Here is an 18,459-nt window from a genome sequence, read left to right on the forward strand (position 1 = left end):
CGCGAAGAAAGGAGGGCCTTTCCTGATTCAAGTTCGTATAGCGCTTGGAAACTCAAAATCTACGTCTGATCTTTAGTCCTGGAATTGCCGTTAAAAATACTGTGAAGTGTCCACTTAATATTTTAACATTTTAGAGAAACAACTGATTTAATCTGGATCCTCAAAAGTGCCAAAAAATTTTATCAGAGCTCTCCTTACACCTTCTGTTCCATCATACTGAATGGAGAAGTGGGGGGGAGATAGCAAAATCAGAGTATTATACGCTGCTAGAAGTATGGGACTCCAAAACCAAAGACATTTGATGTGATCCTAGATCCAGACTACAGCCTTGCCTACTTAGACGAATGGATAGGCCCAATCATGTTTTAAATTCTAATTGTCAGTTGAGTTATCTGTCTTTTTCGAAATCAGGACGGTTTTAATATTTAAGGTATTAATCTAGTTGGTTTTAGAATTAATATAGTCTTCTCAAATTTAGTGCTTTAATACAGCTTCGAATTGCGTAAAGATGATACATGATGTGTTGATTGTTATGATAGTCTGTTCTAGATATGCGGGATATAATACCGGAATGCTTCAAATTGGTGCGGTGTTCTTGTTACTAGACAAGTCTTTTTTTTTAGCAGAACCTTGACACATTCATGAATGGCAAGTCACGATAACAGACAAAAATTTTCAAACTCAAGCTGCGCGAAGTCAAGGAGACTCAAAATAATTACGTTACACTTCCAAAATCTATCGTTTAATGGATGCCTACATCCACTCCACCTTCATTTGTTCCGATCATAAAAATCCCCTGTCAAAACAAATTAATATAGGCTCCCCTCCCCGGCATAATAAGTTATTATGGCGACAGCAAAATCCTCTAAAATATATTCTTTAATTTGGCTTTATTTTTCCATCTCTCAAAAACCAACTCTGTGTCCCCCATTTTATTGTGTTTTAAGCCACCCGACATTTTTTTACTTGAATCTCCTTTTGAGTCTTTGAGCTTTATTTATTCCCTCGGATCAAAACAATTTTAAAGTAAAACTTGATTAATGGTAAGGATGCACCACTGAGGCGACCGACAATCCAAATATAGCGCGCCTCGAGATGCATTTGTGAGTGATTTAGACCCCGTCCACACGTTGCCGGGTATTTTCGAAAACGGAGATTTTTTTTGCCGTATTTAAAAAAATCTGCGTCCAAACGTAACGTTTTCGAATCGTATTTGACCGTCTACACGTATACGCGAATATGATTTAAAAACGCTAGACTTCACTCATTGAGCATGTGCATTATTAAACATCTAAGCCCGCGAAAGTCAAGTTTCCGCGCCATCTTTGTTTAATTTCACATCGTGTTGCTCACTCCCTCGACTTTGAAACTTTCATGTACTCTTTATCATGGCAAACTCCAGCAAAAAGACATCCAAATCTAAAGGCAAGGGAAAAGCAGAAGGAAAAACAGAGTCCTTCGTCTGGTCAGACGACGAGGTGGAGCTTTTACTCAAGGTGACTCAAGAATACAAAGTCTCCCAAACAAGCGTCAAAACTGACTGGGAGTCATTCGAAAATTCTCGCTCCATTCTTCGTCTGTTACTATACCCGCTACAAAATTCTCCCACCATGCGCCAGTGCGCCCAGGACGCATCTAAAATCTTCGAGCTGTTGGCGGGCTTCGCCTAAGACGTTTCAAGTGCGTTCCTCTGAAGTTCTGCACCGATAAAAGCCTCAAAATATCTCGCCACCTTCTGAAGTATTCCGTATTATTTATTCGAGCGTACTTGAAAACCTCCGTTTTCGGTGTCCGTACATCTTGAATGTATATCTTGAATATAAATAACTCAGTTTTCTACTTTTTTCTAATTAAATCCTCCCCTCCCTCCTTACCCCTTCCCACCTTCGGCCTCCTACACCTAAAATTTATCTGGGAACAACGAAAACCTATAGCAACAACTTATTTCAATGAATTGGATCAATCAAGCTGGATTAATAATGAACACAAAAGATGACGCGACATTTACTAACATTAGGCTTTATTGTCCATATCTTCATGAATAAAGACAAATGGTCGAAACAATTCCCATAAGTCAATGAGCGATATGGCGCTTTCAGGAAAGCGGTCTGATGACTGCGTTGCTCGTTTCATCTTGGTGTCTCTGTTTCTCTTCTGCATCGTGGGGTTTCTTCTTGGAATCGTGTTTATCTATTTGAATATGAACAATCGAATTACGAGGCTCGAGCAAAAGGTTTTCCCTGAGGGCAGTGATTAATCGAACACATACCCACGACAGCAGCTTCTCGAGGGTCGTGTTGATCTTAAGGAGAAAGGAAATCAGTTTACATTACAGAAATGCGGTGAAAAACTCGTGAAACACGAATATTGCTAAGGTAAGATATTGTATTGCTTTTATGCACTTTTGATGTGAGTTCGGTTGTGTACCGATGTGAGCGAAAAGCAAACAACTTTGGTGTATGACGACAGGGAACAGTTCAAGGATGTGTTTATAAAGAAAAGCTCAGTTGGAGAATTCAAGCGGATCTTTTATGTGTAAATTCTGGTCTCTAGCCCGAATCGCTTTACCAAAACGTAATCAAATCAGTTATGTTTCAGGCATTTCATAAAATTATTCAAATTAGATTTGAAAGTTACCATTGCAAAGAAAATTCCTTTGAAACTAACAAACAAGGCTGACATTTTTCGAGCTTTAGTCACCATCACACGATCGGCTAAATGCCTAAACTAAAATGTTTTAGTGAGCAATCGCTTTTCTTTTGTTGAAGCACACGAGCAAGCCATCGATTTTACACCCAATTGCAGTAGACTTTTAGTATAGCACTCTTAATTTTGTTCTTCAAATTGCCGAGTACAGTCGCATCGTCCATACAGCGCACCCTCTAATTAGCTAAAACAGTTTGTCATGACTTGAAATTAAATTTCCGATTTTTTTCTTCAGAATTTTTTCGCCACGACCCAAATCAAAACGTTCCCGATTGCATCAAAAGGGCCTCTGTTCTTCTGCGATTAATTACCAGTTAGGAATTTTATTGTGCATTTCATGAGAAGGCACGACATCTTCCATTTCTCTCGACATTTATTCTGTGTTTCATCTGCTCCTGGCTTGCTTTAAAACAAAAATGCCATTGGTAATGTATTTGTTAAATACATGTGCTTAAAGCTTCTTTTATTTTTCACAATTTAGACATTACAAGAGATGGCGAGCACTTAAAAACTTCGATATCTTTTTCTCATCACTCACGGTGTAATTAGAGTTGGACTGAAGGAAGAAGAAGCAAGATCAATTTTTACTAAAAAGTGTGTAATACTAAATGTCTCCGCTTTGAACCTTACCACGGCCAGTGAAACGCTTTGTAATGACATAACCAGTGATGCTTTGAATCAGAACTGTAACAGATACCTCGCGATTTTCTGAAAGCGACCTGAAGAGGATTACGAAGATTTAAACCTGTCGCGGGAGCGCACGTCATTTACGCGGCGTATCTAGGCGTGCAGACGATGGGAAAAGCTCTTCCGCAGTTCGCGTTCTTGTCACGCTTGCCTCCAAACACTTGCAAAACGCAAAAACTACGTCTTGTCTGCAGGCTAAGAATTGTCGTTGTAAATACGGTGAATTGGTTTGTAAAGATTTCAAAGAAAGAAAAGATTTGGAGCAGTTCCGAGACCCGGCTGAATAGGGCCAAGTAACAAATTCGGAATGTGACGTGTAGCTGGATGTACAAGACTCAATGTAAGAGACAGTTTCACTTGATCGTTTTTGTATAAAAATCTTTAATCCAAATTACTGCTCCGCCTTTTTTTAATTCTTACGAGCTGCGGTTTGTGGTTATTCGAAATTCGGACACTTTTGCTTTCGAAGTACTAATTTAGTTGATTTTAAAAAATTCAAACTTTCGTGCTTCGATGAAACTTTTAATTAAAGATGACATAGATGTTGTATAATTTGGTATGATATGTCTTTGATGGAGTCCTGTTATTCCGAGGCTTCAGGAGTGTAGCAAAATAGTTTAAGAGAAACTCTGTTTTAGAAATGCGTTATGTTGGTGATCTAATGTGTTCTAAACATCAAACAAGTTTCTTTAGCAAAACACTAACATAACGACGCTGACAATTCTCAGTGGAAACCAATCAATTTAAGAATCTCTCCTCTGACACTACAGGTTATCATGGTAACGCCAAATTCTCCTGAAAGCGCCCTCGAAGTTAACTTTATGTTTCCATAACTCAAAACCGAATACGGTGACCCCCACTTTTTGCTGTGTTACCAGCGAGCCAAGATTATTTCACCCGAATCTCTTCCTAAGTCAGTGGGTTTTGATTATTCCTGGGAGAAATGAAAAAATTTCAAATGTGAAACTTGAAAAAACGGTATGGATGCACTTCCTAGGCTGCCTAAGTTCCGATAAAGCGCGTTTGGAGATACAGGTGAAGGGTATAAATTACGGTCATTTGTGAACGTTTAAGGTCGAAATTATGCATATCTCACTGATTTCCCTGAAATCTTTCGACGACAACAAGCGCGATTGTGGCTAGCTTGATCTAGTGACTTACTCCGACTCCCTTCAACTTCACGAATGCTGTGTAACTTGAAAAAACGGTATGGATGCACTTCCCAGGCTGCCTAAGTTCCGATAAAGCGCGTTTAGAGATACAAGTGAAGGGTATAAATTACGGTCATTTGTGAACGTTTAAGGTCGAAATTATGTATATCCCACTTATTTCCCCGAAATCTTTCGACGACAACAGGCGCGATTGTGGCTAGCTTGATCTAGTGACTTACTCCGACTCCCTTCAACTTCACGAATGCTGTGTAACTGGAAGGAAGGAAGGAAGGCAGGCGACCAAATATAAAAAAGATTATTTCCAAAGGGATAGTCGTCATTGCTGCCGTGATATTCATAGCAGGAATAACAACCAAGGTTTGTAAATGAAAGAATCGAAGGAAAAATTCACATCGATAATTTTACAAGTTCAACTATTTTCAGAATGTGATTACAACAGTTTGTCACGCAGTCACTGAATCTGTTTATATTGCTGTGTGACATGATCTCAAAAAAAGTCAATATTTGTATATTCGATGTATCTGCACTTAAGGTAGCCCGTGACAAGTGCCAAGGTACGTTCGTCCTCAGAGTTTTCGTACGTAGCACCTGCCATGAAGTTGGTTTCACGCTGAACAACTCTTGAACGAGGAAAGTTCGTTTTGATCCATGAAAGTGCTTAGATATTTCTTTTAGAGCTCTCCTCGCGCGCTCTATAATTTGATACTATAGATAAACTTGTCACCCTACCAAAATTAAGTTTTCGACAGATTCTGGCCATCTTATTGTAATTGTAATGTAGCAGCAAACGCGAAAAAGTTCTCGCCCCTGACTCATGCAGTCTTGTTTGAATAATGCTTTAATAATTGTTATCAAAGATTTCACAGCTCACAGTTTTCTTATGAAGACGAAAGAGTTGATCTTTTCCTTACACGGAAACGAATTTTCTGAGCAACTGACGCAAAGATTCATGCGTATCTACACCATAATGTTAATAACATCCGTGCTCGTGTTTGCAACGTGTTTCACCCTGCGTGAAATCGTCGCCACGGAAGAAACGCCTGAAATAAAAGGATTAGAAGATGCTCCGGCGGCAGAAATCCTGCCTGAACGTCAGAAAAGGTCCCGCGAAAATATAACGAATGTCATCCCAAACCTGAATAATGTTCATCAACGACTGCAAGCTTTGGAGAAAAAGTAAGTCTGTTTCTCCACTGACATTTACCTTAAATTTAAGACAAACTCAATTTTTGGTTCATCAAAGTCCCGCGTAGAAAAAGTTCAAAGTTAGAACAATTTGTGAGAGGTAGGTCGGAATAACGCGAGAAGCGCTTCCACACATCTACAGACATATTACCTTGAATTAACTGGAACTCAAATCCTACCGCGCGAGCGATAAAAAGTAACTTAGGCCATTTTTTTTTCTATTTTGCTCTAAGATCATTTTGAAATTATTTGTGAAGTTATCTGCCGACAATATAGAATTAGATTATTTAGTTGATGTAGTTTGCCAAATTAATATGCTGTGTAATTGTTTTAATTTTTATAGTTTGCTATCATTACAGTATTGATTGAATTGACGTAGACTCAGTAGACAGATTAGTTTACGTAGTCATTACAGTTTGTGTAATTTCTGTATTTCACAGAAATAGTGCTTTGAGTAATCACAGAAGAATATTATTTTACTCAATAAAGTTTTCAGTGGTCACTTGAAGTTATTGCAATCAATGTTATTTATGCAGTAAATGACACCTTAGCATTTCTTGAGTTTTCTTTGATAAGTTTTATTTGCTCTGGTTAATGCAGATTCTGAAGTATTTCAGTTAATATATGTAGTTACTGTAGTTTATGTAGATATTGTAGTTTATGTAGTTACCGTACTTTGTGTAGTTACTGTAGTTTATATAGTTACTGTAGTTTATTTAGTTACTGTAGTTTATGTAGTTACTGTAGTTTATTTAGTTACTGTAGTTTATGTAGTTACTGTAGTTAGTAGTTACTGTATTTTAGGTAGTTACTGTAGTTTATGTAGTTACTGTAGTTTATGTAGTTACTGTAGTTTATGTAGTTACTGTAGTTTGTGTAGTTACTGTAGTTTATGTAGTTACTGTATTTTATGTAGTTACTGCACTTTGTGTAGTTACTGTAGTTAGTGTAGTTTGTGTAGTTAGTGTAGTTTGTGAAGTTACTGTAGTTTATATAGTTAGTGTAATTTATGTAGTTACTGTAGTTTGTGAAGTTACTGTAGTTTGTGTAGTTACTGTAGTTTATGTAGTTACTGTAGTTAGTGTAGTTTGTGTAGTTAGTGTAGTTTGTGAAGTTACTGTAGTTTGTGTAGTATGTGTAGTTAGTGTAGTTTATGTAGTTGCTGTAGTTTATGTAGTTACTGTAGTTTGTGTAGTTACTGTAGTTTATGTAGTGACTGTAGTTTGTGTAGTTACTGTAGTTTTTGAAGTTACTGTAGTTTGTGTAGTTCCTGTAGTTTGGATAGTTGTTGTAGTTTGTGTAGTTACTATAGTTTGAGTAGTTGCTGTAGTTTGTGTAATTATTGTAGTTTGTGTAGTTACTCTAATTTGTGTAGCTTATGCAGTTACTGTAGTTTATGTAGTTACTGTTGTTTGTGTAGTTACTGTAGTTTGTGTAGTTACTGCAGTTTATGTAGTTACTGTAATATATGTAGTTACTACAGTTTGGTAGTAGTTGCAGTTTATGTAGTTACTGTATTTTGTGTAGTTACTGTGGTTTGTGTAGTTAATGTAGTTTGTGTAGTTACTGTAGTTTATGTAGTTACTGTAGTTTGTGTAGTTACTGTGGTTTGTGCAGTTACTGTAGTATGTGTAGTTAGTGTAGTTCATGTAGTTACTGTAGTTTGTGTAGTTACTTCAGTTTATGTAGTTACTGTAGTATGTATAGTTACTGTAGTTTGTGTAGTTACTGTGGTTTATGTAGTTACTATAGTTTGGTAGTAATTGCAGTTTATGTAGTTACTGTATTTTGTGTAGTTACTATGGTTTATGTAGTTACTTTAGTTTGTGTAGTTACTGTAGTTTGTGTAGTTAGTGTGGTTTATGAAGTTACTGTAGTTAGTGTAGTTATCGTAGTTTGTATAGTCATTTTGACTTGTGTAGTTACAATAGTGGAAGTACTTTCTGTAGTTTGTGTAGTCATTGTAGTTCGTATGGTCATTGTGGCTTGTGTAGTTACTGTAGTTGCTGTAGTTAATGTAGTTTGCTAGTTACTATATAGTTGCCGTAGTCACTACCAATTACATACCCTCCAATCACTTAATCTTCACTATCTATAATAATAAGTATCTTTTATAATAATTATCGTTTTCATGAAATCAATCATCAGCTTATCTGCGTGCTACAGGATATTACCAAATTTGGTAGGAGTATGTTTAAAAAGATTGTTTGTAAAAGCGGTTTTGTCAGTAATTTTCTTTGTTTTGATTACGTTCTGTTAGGCTGGAAACATTGCTAAGACCTAAATATGGGGATTCATGGTTCTCGAGCTACTTTTTGGGTTTGTATATTATTACTCTTTTTGCCATTCTAGGATAATTGTGTTGTTCTTTTAAATCATCGCTCCAAGTACTTTCTCTCCTGTTTTCAGGAGGAAATGGTCGGAATAACGGACGAGGCATTGTTGGACCCCCAGGACCCCCGGGGAAAGATGGTAAGCCGGGAAAAGCATGATTGAAAGGAAAAGAATATGTACGAGTCACCATGTGCTTCAGTGTTATTCTTATCTCAGTATAAACTAACATTTCTTCCCCCTCTGCCTTTGGCTTCCTTGACTTAAAATTCATCTGAAAAAAAAAAACGACTACAGCAACTTGTTTAAGTGAACTAAATCGGTTCGATTAATTGAATTGAGCTGAATGTGGAGAGGGAGTGATATATGCATGTCATTTTATGGTTAAGGATGCTAACACAATTTTGCGTTGACATTTATGGCGGTCATTTTAGCTGAGTTCAGCTTTAAGTCATATTGACATAAAGATACAGCACTGTCACCTAGTTACGTCAAACAAATTTCCCGGAAGGTAACCTTTCCTTCAGGTGTTTATTGTAAGAAAAAATTGGCAAAAAAAACATCTTCTCCCTATTGTCACTGAACACAGCATTTTTAATCACATATAACTTCACCATCAACAAATGTGAGGCAGTAAAGATAAAATTGACCACTAAACCTGACCCAATTAACTCTGCAGGAGCAGTTGGAAAACCTGGAAAACCCGGCAAGTCTGGAATGAAGTATGTTCGTTGGGGAAGAACGACGTGTCCCAGTGGTGCTCAGATTGTTTACAAAGGTAACAGTCAATGTTAAGGAGAGCTGCTTGTCAGTGTCCAAAGGAATAATAGAAAAAAGATTAAACTTCCCATTCGTTATTACCTTTGCGATTTAAGGTAGCAGACAGCTCAAATAAATCATTATTTCACTGACCGCAACGATGGAAAATGTTGATGAGTAAAATGACATTTAAAGAATCGTTCTTCTCGCTTATATACGTCGGGTAACATACCAAAAATTATTTTTATTTTTAATAAAGCCAGACTTTTAATATTGTTTATCATCAATTGTCTCCCTAGGATTGATTGGTGGTGGATATTACCTTAACCAAGGTGGTGGAGTGGACTATCTCTGTCTTCCAAGCAGTCCAAAGTATGACAAGTACAAAGACGGAGGGCAGTACTCGGGATACATGTATGGTACTGAGTATCAAGTATCCACTTTCAACCCTTTTAAGAAAAACCTCCATGACCATCATGCACCGTGCGTGGTATGTTTTGTCAAGTCTCGTGCCTCAATGCTCATGATGCCCGCAAGAAATGATTGTCCATCTGGCTGGACCGAGGAGTATCATGGGTACTTGATGACTGCATACCGGAGCAACAAGAAGCAACACAACTTCATATGTGTTGACGAGGACGCGGAGTCTTACTCAGGTTCTAGGGCAAAGAAACATGGTGCATTACTGTACCCCGTGGAAGGTGTTTGTAACTCACTCCCGTGTCGTCCATATGTAAATGGACGAGAGTTGACCTGCGCTGTATGCACCAAGTAACATGATGGCCGATTCTTCTCGTTCTCAAAGGGCCACCATTAAACTCTGGGATTCTGATTTTATAGATTTTAGTGATTATTTTGTCCAAAGAAAAGGTGCTGGTTGTATGAACTAGGGATAAATAAAGCAACGGCAAAAATTTAAAAATGATCTTCACATCATGGCTTATTTGCGTCTCTTTGGCAATTTTCCTTCCATTCCTCATTGTCTAAGATATGTATAACATGTTTCTGATCCTTAGCTCCTGTTAAATATTGTGGATTTAGTTTTTGAGGCGTCAATAACTTTCCTGCACGATTGCATTTTGAGCCTCTGAGCTTTTTCTTGGTGCTAAGATAATTTCATGTTAAATATTGATCATACCATATCGATTTAAAATTACGAAGTATGTGTACATAAAATTATTCTCTTTGGCATTTTTCCGTTTCGCCTTTTTAAGGTCATCCTGTCCTAAGAAAGTGTGCTGGAATGTCTCTTTGGGCCTAGCCAAAGAAACAATGAGGACTGAGCGTTATCCACCTCCTAGGAATGGGACAGGGGGGATAGGAGGATTTTGATTGTGTCAAAATGAAATTTAGTAAACACCTCCAATGCTCTGTAGTATTCCTATGATCCACCTGATTGGCCGTCATTTTTCTGTAGTCCACCCTTTTTACTTTGTTAGAGATGACTGATCCCCCCTCCGTTCCTCCTGAAAATCATGTCATTTCCCTCTAAAAAAAGTCCCGGAATTTTCCCCTTAAAAACTGTAACTGATAAGTGGTAACCCCTATTAAGGGTAGTAGTCACCCTTTACTGAGTCCCAACTGCCTGTTTCTGAGTCCCAACTGCACTGTTTCTACTTGGAGTTTACAGGTGGTCAAAAGCTTTTTCTGCTATGGCGTGAGATTGGGACAAAATCGATCCTTACATTTCCTGTCGAGTGTTTTTCCTGTGTGAAGCGACAAAAGGTGCCAGCGATTGACGAAATTACACGTAAACATGAAGATCAAATAACACCTAAACAAATAATTTTGCAACCGATTTTCACTGAATTTTTAAAGAACAATTTTCTTTTAAGTTTCAAGACAATGTGAAGATTCAAAGTAAATATTACGTATTCAAATGCAAAAGTTGATAAATCGGCCTGAAATGAAATTCGATCTTGTTCTTGATTATACGTTGCCTAGCACATGACCAAAATCTACCCAGGCGGAAATCAAAATGACTGTGGCAGTCTGGCCTTAGTTATATCACTCAAAACTCGTTTCCGTTTGTCTCATTTGATAAAGAGAGAATCATCAATGTTTTCATTAATACAGTATTGCCTTGATTTTCCAATATTTACAATGATAGACAGTAAATTTCACTTTTCACCTACATTTACTACCAACTTTTTCTTTTGAACCAGATACAAAAATAATACATGTTTAAAACAGATGACATCATCCACCCTTGTCAAATGTAATAGCATGATCATTTCAATTGTAATGCCTTCTTACCCCAGCGTTACTTTGTTTCTTTGCTACATTATTAGCGAACACTGAACTACTGCTCATACTCTGTATATGACAATCAACCACAAAATTCCCTTAACCAGATAACATTAAATGTAATCCAAAAAAATCATGTAAGTCATCTGTCAATTCACGAGTTTGCTCACAGAGCACTTTGATTACATTTGGTTTACTGTTTCTCTCGTGTGTTTCGGTCTTTGGTAATGCTAACAAAAACAAATAAAAATAACTACAGTCTCAGGGCAATGCTTATCAAACATTTTAAACATTTCCAGAGAAAAGTAGGGGGGGTACTTACTATTCCCTACCCCCCCCCCCTCCCACCTCATCCCTACCATTCCATTCTATGGCCATGAAATATTAAAAGAAATTCAAGGAAACTAATCAGTAACTTTATCATTTCTCGGCCTATAAGTTTACCTTTGTCATATATTTGGTGTATTTCATTATATATTGTAAGCACCACTTAACTCATGGCAATGCTCGAAAAGTAGTTTTTACTGCTTATTATGTAAACAATACCTCCACGGAAAAAACAATCAATGCTTTCTATTGCTGTTACCATACATGCAAAAAACAAAAAACAGAGGGATTTCGATCACAAAATGCTAGCAAGCTTTTTAAATTTAACAAGTTGTCGTAACTTCAAGAGGTGACATGGATTATATTTATAAGTGTAGAACTAAGTAAAAACAAGCAATCTGGTTCATCTCATTCACGTGCATATGTTCGCACAATTTACAAAGATAAAGCTGAGAATTCCCTCAAGAGGTCTAGTATGAATAAAAGCAAATTTATTTTCTTCTGAAGTAATATTTAGTCTGATGTGGTTTGTTGATTGATTAATTGGGGTTGGAGGGAGCTGGGTGTTTAAAGCCTGGAGATTCAAGAAAACACTTTTAAATGTTGATTACGAATGGGTGTTTCCACAAATTTCCTTCTGTGGGAACTGACATATTGATAAACTTGATCAAAGCCACCGTGGTCTCTTTCAGACGTATTCGACGTTCAAAATTTCCTAGACGTGAAAGAAAACCAAAATATGAAAGGTAATAACAAAAGGGAAAGTTACCTAACTGGCTTTTGGTAATGGCATTTCTCGCGGCTGAGAACGACACCTGCAAGAAGGCCACAGGTCGATTCTGGCCGTGTACTTGAAAATATATCTTCTCTCGGTAAGGAATAGTTATATAATTGAGAATTTTTTGAATTGAAAGTTACGCCCAGTGTTTGTTTTTGAAATGATTCAACACACTGTGCGAATTTTTTTCGTGGATTGAGCATCCAATTTTTTTCACAAGGGACCTTAAGATACCATAGAGGCGGCTTAAGAGGACGATAACGATTAATTTGCATTAATGTCATGCCACTCGACGGCCTCCACCTCAGTTGCGGCGGCGACAAAGTTCATTTTGGCGGCCCCTCAGAAAGGGGAGTTAGTTTTGCGACTTTTTCCTTTAACGTAACACATGATGATTTGCAAAAAATTTCCAAACCTCATTTTAGGGAAACAGATTCCTAAATTGTTTGGTTCAATTTTGTTTTCATAATTCAGGTTTTAGCGTGTTAATAGAGGAAAGGGTGAGCATCAAGTTTCAGAAAGGAATCCGAAAAGCAGGTAAATTTTAAAGCAGGTAAAGGCAGAGCGATGGGAGAGGAGGTCCGAAAAGCTGGTTGGAACGATGAAACGTAAAGGAGAAGGTGAGGGTTCGTCAGAGCCGAAGAAGAAAAGATCACGACGAAAGAAGGCGTGCGAAAAACTGGGTGGAACGATGAAACGGAAAGGAGAAGTTTTTTCCGAGATTGCAAGTGCGGCTCTTATTTTGAAAATCCAAATATATATATATATATATATAGAATATTAATAATAATAAACGTGAGAGAGAAATACCGTCAAACAGAAAAATGTCCAAATTATCATGCACTGGCTTTATTTTTGTTTGTAAAAGTTTCTTTGTCACTGCTCCCTTCAATCCCAAACCAAGAGTTAGAATAGAAGAGAAGAAAGTGTTAGCCACTCCTACACGAAAACATTGCTTGCAAATTCTCGAGACCATTTCTGAAAAAGTTTTACCATTGCTATTTTAGTTATATTTCCCCAATAACTACTGCGATCTTAAATGCGGTATCATTCGGCGGTGGCTTGTTAGATGGCGACGCTTAACGAATTGCAATGGCACAAAGCAAAAGATATGGCTCGAAATGTTTGTTTTACATAGTTGGTATACTATGAGGCTATAAGAGGATGGAAATTTCTTATAACGTCTTATTGTCCCCTTTACTGTCTCTGCATACGTTCATCCAAATAAATGGAGGATCATCTTCAAATATAAGCTTCCTTCGTTTGATAGACTTTTTAAAATTGTCCAGGCTAACTCCGCTTCTTGAATATGGACTCCTTGAGGAAAAAGACATTTGGTCAGAACGGGAAGGAGGGTTGCGCAATGACGATTCCAAACATCCAGACATTCCGTGACCTTCTTTCTTTGTTATTCAAAACGAGACAGAGAGGTGAATAAATAACAAATAGATGAATAAAAATAAATGAATAGATAAGTGAATATGCCTATTTATATACTACTTCACTTTCCAAGCAAGCTGATAAAGTACCTAACTTAATCCAATTAATTTTACTTGGCCCCAAGCGAGAAAACAACACTGCACCTAAAGAAGGGATTGTGAGGTATGCATTTGCAGTCAATTTACGGTAAATTGTTCTGGCACTACGGTTTCTAGACGTAAACTGTGATAATGCTAAAATGTGATAATTTTAAAAAGGATACAGTTTAGCGTCAATAATATCAAACCCATCTCTTGAAGGGCTCTTAGATGGAAGACATAAACAGCCAAATGGTTTTTTTTTTTTTTGGACAGCAGAGGCGTTCTCTCCAGATGGCAAATGCGGCATGTTAATTTTTACTTCATCAACCAGATTTTCGGCAAGTAAAAGAGTGTTCAATTCAAATTGTACATTCAATTGTATTCACCCGCACCACTGGATGAGAGGCTTTAATCTAGTGCGACCCAAAAAACAATGGTTTCTAGTTTTAAAAACCCTCGAACTTTGTACGTTTAATCTTCCATTACAGATAACAATATCACAAGCATAAGTTCTTCTGAAATAAAACAAAAGGTCGCGAGGCTCAAGATAGATAGATAGATAGACGGCGTTTTATTAAAATTACATTGCAGATAAAACTGAATTGCGTAACTTCACATTAATTAATTGTACAAACTGTTTCTGCAACACATATTTATGAAACTTGTTGCCGCTCTGTCGGTCTTACAACGATTAAGATTGAAATTCCTCTGTTTCCTAAAATTGTAATTAGCCTGATAACTTTTTGGGATTAAAGAATGAATTTTGTTGTTTTTGTTTTCTAAAACTGATCGGAAAAGTGTCGATGTCAACTGTTCTTGGTGGGTTCTCAAGCTTGGGATGTTTGCTTGATCGAGGGCTTCTTTGTATGATGCTCCTGGGAAGATGCATGCGAGGGCTCTTTTCTGCACTCTCTCCAGATCGACTTGTAAATATTTCGGAAGTGCATGGTGGAACACTGGGCAGGCGTAGTCTAGGCAGGACCTGATGGTTGCGCAATAGATTGCTACAAGATCGATTGTAGGTACTTTAGCCCGCTTAAGTTGAATAAAAAAATAGTGTTTTGAGTTGGATTTCTTTATTATTTCTGTAATATGGTTGTTCCAAGTTAGAGTTGAATTAATATTGAGTCCAAGAAGTTTAACACACTGCGCAGATTCAATTAGTTCCCCGTCCACGTTGGTTTTTGGAAATTGGGGGTATTGAGGGCTAAAGCTGATCAACAGTTCTTTGGTTTTTGCGCAATTCAATTGAAATAGATTTTCCTCAGACCAGGACTGTACTTGGTCAACTGCACTTTGCGCGTGACTAATCTTTCCTTTCGGGACGGTTTCTGATACCGTCGTATCGTCAACGTATTTCCACAGATTAAAATTGTCGAGCGAAACTGACAAATCGTTTATCATTAAAAGGAAAAGCCAGAGGCCCAATTTGGTTCCCTGTGGTACTCCGGCAGGCACTTTGCTCCACTCAGAGAAACAGTCATTGCCAAGTTTAACTCTCTGAGACCTATTTGAAAGGAAGTCAACTATCCAGTTAATAACGCTCTTCGGAATGTCCAGTTGATTCAGTTTTGATATTAGGATGGACTGATCTATTAGGTCAAAGGCCTTTCGGTAATCAAAAAGAAGGACCCGAACTGACGCTCCGTTTCCGTCTGTTGCTTACAGTGGATGATCCAGATACCGTTCCGAACTGATTTGGCATACCATCACGGCCGGTTTGATGAAGTCAGAAACTATAAAATCCTCAGCAAGTTTTGATAACGCAGGTGTAAGTGAAATTGGCCTTAGCTCCTTCTTGGGATCAGTCACTTGTTTTACCTTTGGGAGGGGTGTTATATTCGCCAATTTCCAAACTGACGGCAATTTTTGTTCTTTGTAGGAAGTGTTCAAAATGTCCGTTATGGGCCGTGCTAAAATTTCGGCGTATTCCTTTAGAACCCAATTAGGTATGCCGTCCGGGCCAGGAGCTTTGTGTTTGTTGAGGCGTTTCAGATTAATGTACACTCGATGTGTTGATATATTAGGGAATTCGGCGCCTTCTCCTGTAGGAAGGAGAACAGACGTGTTCTCACAGTTGATAGGCTGATAAGACTGGAGCGGTTCTAGAAGAGCTTCATTTATTGCACTGGCGATTTCTTGGGGGGACATGTTGGTGAATTGCTGTACATCGAGGGAGGATAGTAAATTGGGGTTTTGTTTTTTGGATCCACTCAGTTTATTTATCTCTTTCCACCACTGACGGGGATTCACACCTTTGAGATCTTGCACTTTTGAAGTATAGTAGGCTGCTTTGCATAGTTTCCTTTCTCTATTGACAGCATTGCGGTAGAATCTGAAAACTGGACCCTTCTTGTTGGAATGAAATGCATTTTGACGCAAACGAATCAACTCCTTGAGTTTTATTGTCATCCAAGGGGCGTCCTTCGGGTAAACTTTAATCGACCTTTCTGGCATGATGTTATTTATGCCGTTTGCTATCACTTCGTTGAAATTGCGGAGTTTTCCCTCACAGGAGCTTTGCATATTGATGCATGACCAGTCGACATTGCTGAGATAGCGGCCGAGACTTGTCTTCTTGCTTTCTCTCATATCCCTGATATTGATCTTTTTCCTGGTATGTTGGTTCAGTATCCTTTCCTTCGGCTTTACAATGACTGTGCTATGGTCTGACAGACCAAAGGGGGGGAAAGCTCTCGGGCGTTGAGAAGTGATTGCCCATGTTTGTTAGTATTAGATCAAGTGTGGCCTGACCTCTTGTGGGGAATTTAACAAGCTGCTTTAATTTAAAATGATTCCGCAAATGGCAAATATCAAGACGGTTAAAATCGCCAGTGACAATAATTCCACAATTTGGATACAAAGATTCAGCTGATTTCAAACTGTCAAATAGATGGTTGAGCAAATTCTGACTGTCGGATTCTGCCGGACTGTTACGGCCTGGGTAGTAAACGACGGCCAGCAAGATGCAAGAAAAACCGCGGGGAGAGCGTGATGGATCTAATTTGAGCCAGATTATTTCATGGTCGTTACAGCAACGTAACTTCTCGGGAATTTCATATTTTCCTTGACATATACACAGACTCCTCCATGCTCGTGAGATGATCGGTCATTCCGTGTGATGTTATATCCTTCAATGTTTACAACTGTGTTGCTGATGTGGTCTTTCAGCCAGGTTTCTGTAATGCAGCAGACCTGAATTTTTTCCCTTAAGATTAGTTCTTCAACTTCACTCAGCTTAGGAACCAGTGACATAGTATTCGCTAACATAATGGTTGGTACGAAATGGCTGGTGTTTTGCTTTTGCATTTTGCCATTCTTTGTTGGAATTGTAATCAAATTATTGATGTTTCTTCCCGGTGCCCGTTGATAACTTCTTTGCAAGTGTCGTGTTTTCAGCGATTGATAAGGATTCAAGTGAGAGGAAAGACTGGTGAATAACTTTTTTCAACAAAAGGATAACACAAACCTAGTTTTTACTTGAAAAAAACTGTCTTTTATATGTGCTTCCTAATATTATACCATAAATTTGTTTGAAACCAGCAAAACCCTATCTGTCTGGACTCTGTACTGCTATGTTTTCATTATCGAGGCTCCATACAAGTACAAAAGTATGATGTGAGGCCCACTGCCAGGGATAATTCATGATCTCAAGGACCATAACCACTGAGTGATTCATGCACGTATCTGTTGACTTAACTGCCTATCTATCTATCTGCCTATCTATCCGAAAATTCATGCCGGTAGTGACGATCTAGGGCTGTCGCTTTCATTGGACACAAGCCCTATGGAGAAAGGTATGTTAAATTAAATGTTCAATGTAATTGATGTTATGTCTGTCAGTAGTCAGAGAGTAGACGAAAGTACATTTGACCATTTACATAGCTCTAGATATCGAAATGTTAAGTCTGTTTACTACGATTAAAGCTCAAAATCTGAAAAAATGAACTGAACTATAATCTTGTCACAAACGAAGGAATTCTCGTCTCTGACGATTATTTTTACAATTCGTAAGTCTCTTTATTGAATACCTGATTTTTGTTTTGTTTCAGGTTCAAGAACTTGGCCTACAATTGTCATACCATCACGACCGGGAACTTACCAATTGCTTCGCAAGTTCATGTCCCTACCATTCCTTTCCGCCGGCGCCATTTTAGAAGCTTTCTTCAAGCTGAAAAGAAAGGCCAATACAGACTAGCTGAAAGCCTTTGCCAACTACGTAGAACAGAACTGGATCGTCACCAACACCCGGCCGCCGTCATGTTGGAGTTTTTACCTAAGAGCCATCCGGACAAACAACGACGTGGAAGGATGGCACAACGGGCTCAACAGACGGGCGCAGGTAGGCTAACTATTTGCTTGTCATTACGCTACGGTGTCGCCTTTCGTCCGCGTGCCTGTGTCGCTAGATTAGCTACCGTTAATTCTTCACTCGCTTTAATTCGGCGGACGCGATGGCCGCCGGACTGCATCAGTGGTGTTGATTTTAGTTTTCGTTAGGTTATTGCCTCAGTGCGAGTGAGTAGTTTCTCGGTTTTGTCGCACATCAATTTCTCCTCTCGAGTTCGTGTTTTATTGCTATATTTTTATATATATTCTCCTCATTTTCACCTCAGGTAAAAAGTCAGCTTCCCCTGTATATGCTGATCCAGCTGCCTCACGAATAGACCCGCCTGACGACCCTTCAAATCAGAATGGTTTCGGAGCATAAACTGTGCAGACTCCTGCGACGAACGTGCTGGCAGCT

The 18,459-nt window shown here is 38.3% G+C and overlaps 2 protein-coding genes and 1 long non-coding RNA gene across 3 annotated transcripts; 2 read left to right on the top strand and 1 right to left on the bottom strand.

The window, feature by feature from the left end:
- The first annotated feature begins 2,051 nt into the window (after window positions 1–2,051).
- Window positions 2,052–4,041, top strand: LOC136280047 (uncharacterized). Its single transcript, XR_010717111.1, has 2 exons — window positions 2,052–2,375; window positions 3,188–4,041. It is a non-coding gene; the product is annotated as an uncharacterized lncRNA (long non-coding RNA).
- A 1,383-nt stretch (window positions 4,042–5,424) lies between these two features.
- Window positions 5,425–9,778, top strand: LOC131794241 (uncharacterized). Its single transcript, XM_059111750.2, has 5 exons — window positions 5,425–5,741; window positions 8,011–8,069; window positions 8,160–8,222; window positions 8,761–8,859; window positions 9,140–9,778. Exons 1-5 carry the CDS (start codon window positions 5,446–5,448, stop codon window positions 9,613–9,615), a joined length of 993 nt encoding a protein of 330 aa, XP_058967733.2. The 5' UTR covers window positions 5,425–5,445; the 3' UTR covers window positions 9,616–9,778.
- Window positions 9,779–15,374: 5,596 nt separating this feature from the next.
- Window positions 15,375–16,304, bottom strand: LOC136279615 (uncharacterized). Its single transcript, XM_066163559.1, has one exon. The coding sequence runs from the start codon at window positions 16,302–16,304 to the stop codon at window positions 15,375–15,377; it is 930 nt and encodes a 309-aa protein (XP_066019656.1).
- Between the last annotated feature and the right edge of the window lie 2,155 nt (window positions 16,305–18,459).

This window comes from Pocillopora verrucosa, chromosome 3 (assembly GCF_036669915.1).
Source record: "Pocillopora verrucosa isolate sample1 chromosome 3, ASM3666991v2, whole genome shotgun sequence".
Taxonomy (NCBI): domain Eukaryota; kingdom Metazoa; phylum Cnidaria; class Anthozoa; order Scleractinia; family Pocilloporidae; genus Pocillopora; species Pocillopora verrucosa.

Excerpts from the sequence above, each read along its gene's own strand:
- LOC136279615 (XM_066163559.1), bottom strand. The coding sequence starts at position 16,304 with ATGAGAGAAAGCAAGAAGACAAGTCTCGGCCGCTATCTCAGCAATGTC.
- LOC131794241 (XM_059111750.2), top strand. The coding sequence starts at position 5,446 with ATGAAGACGAAAGAGTTGATCTTTTCCTTACACGGAAACGAATTTTCT. Across the intron at positions 5,742-8,010 it reads CTGCAAGCTTTGGAGAAAAA|GCTGGAAACATTGCTAAGAC; the intron begins GTAAGTCTGTTT and ends ACGTTCTGTTAG. Across the intron at positions 8,223-8,760 it reads AGGACCCCCGGGGAAAGATG|GAGCAGTTGGAAAACCTGGA; the intron begins GTAAGCCGGGAA and ends TTAACTCTGCAG.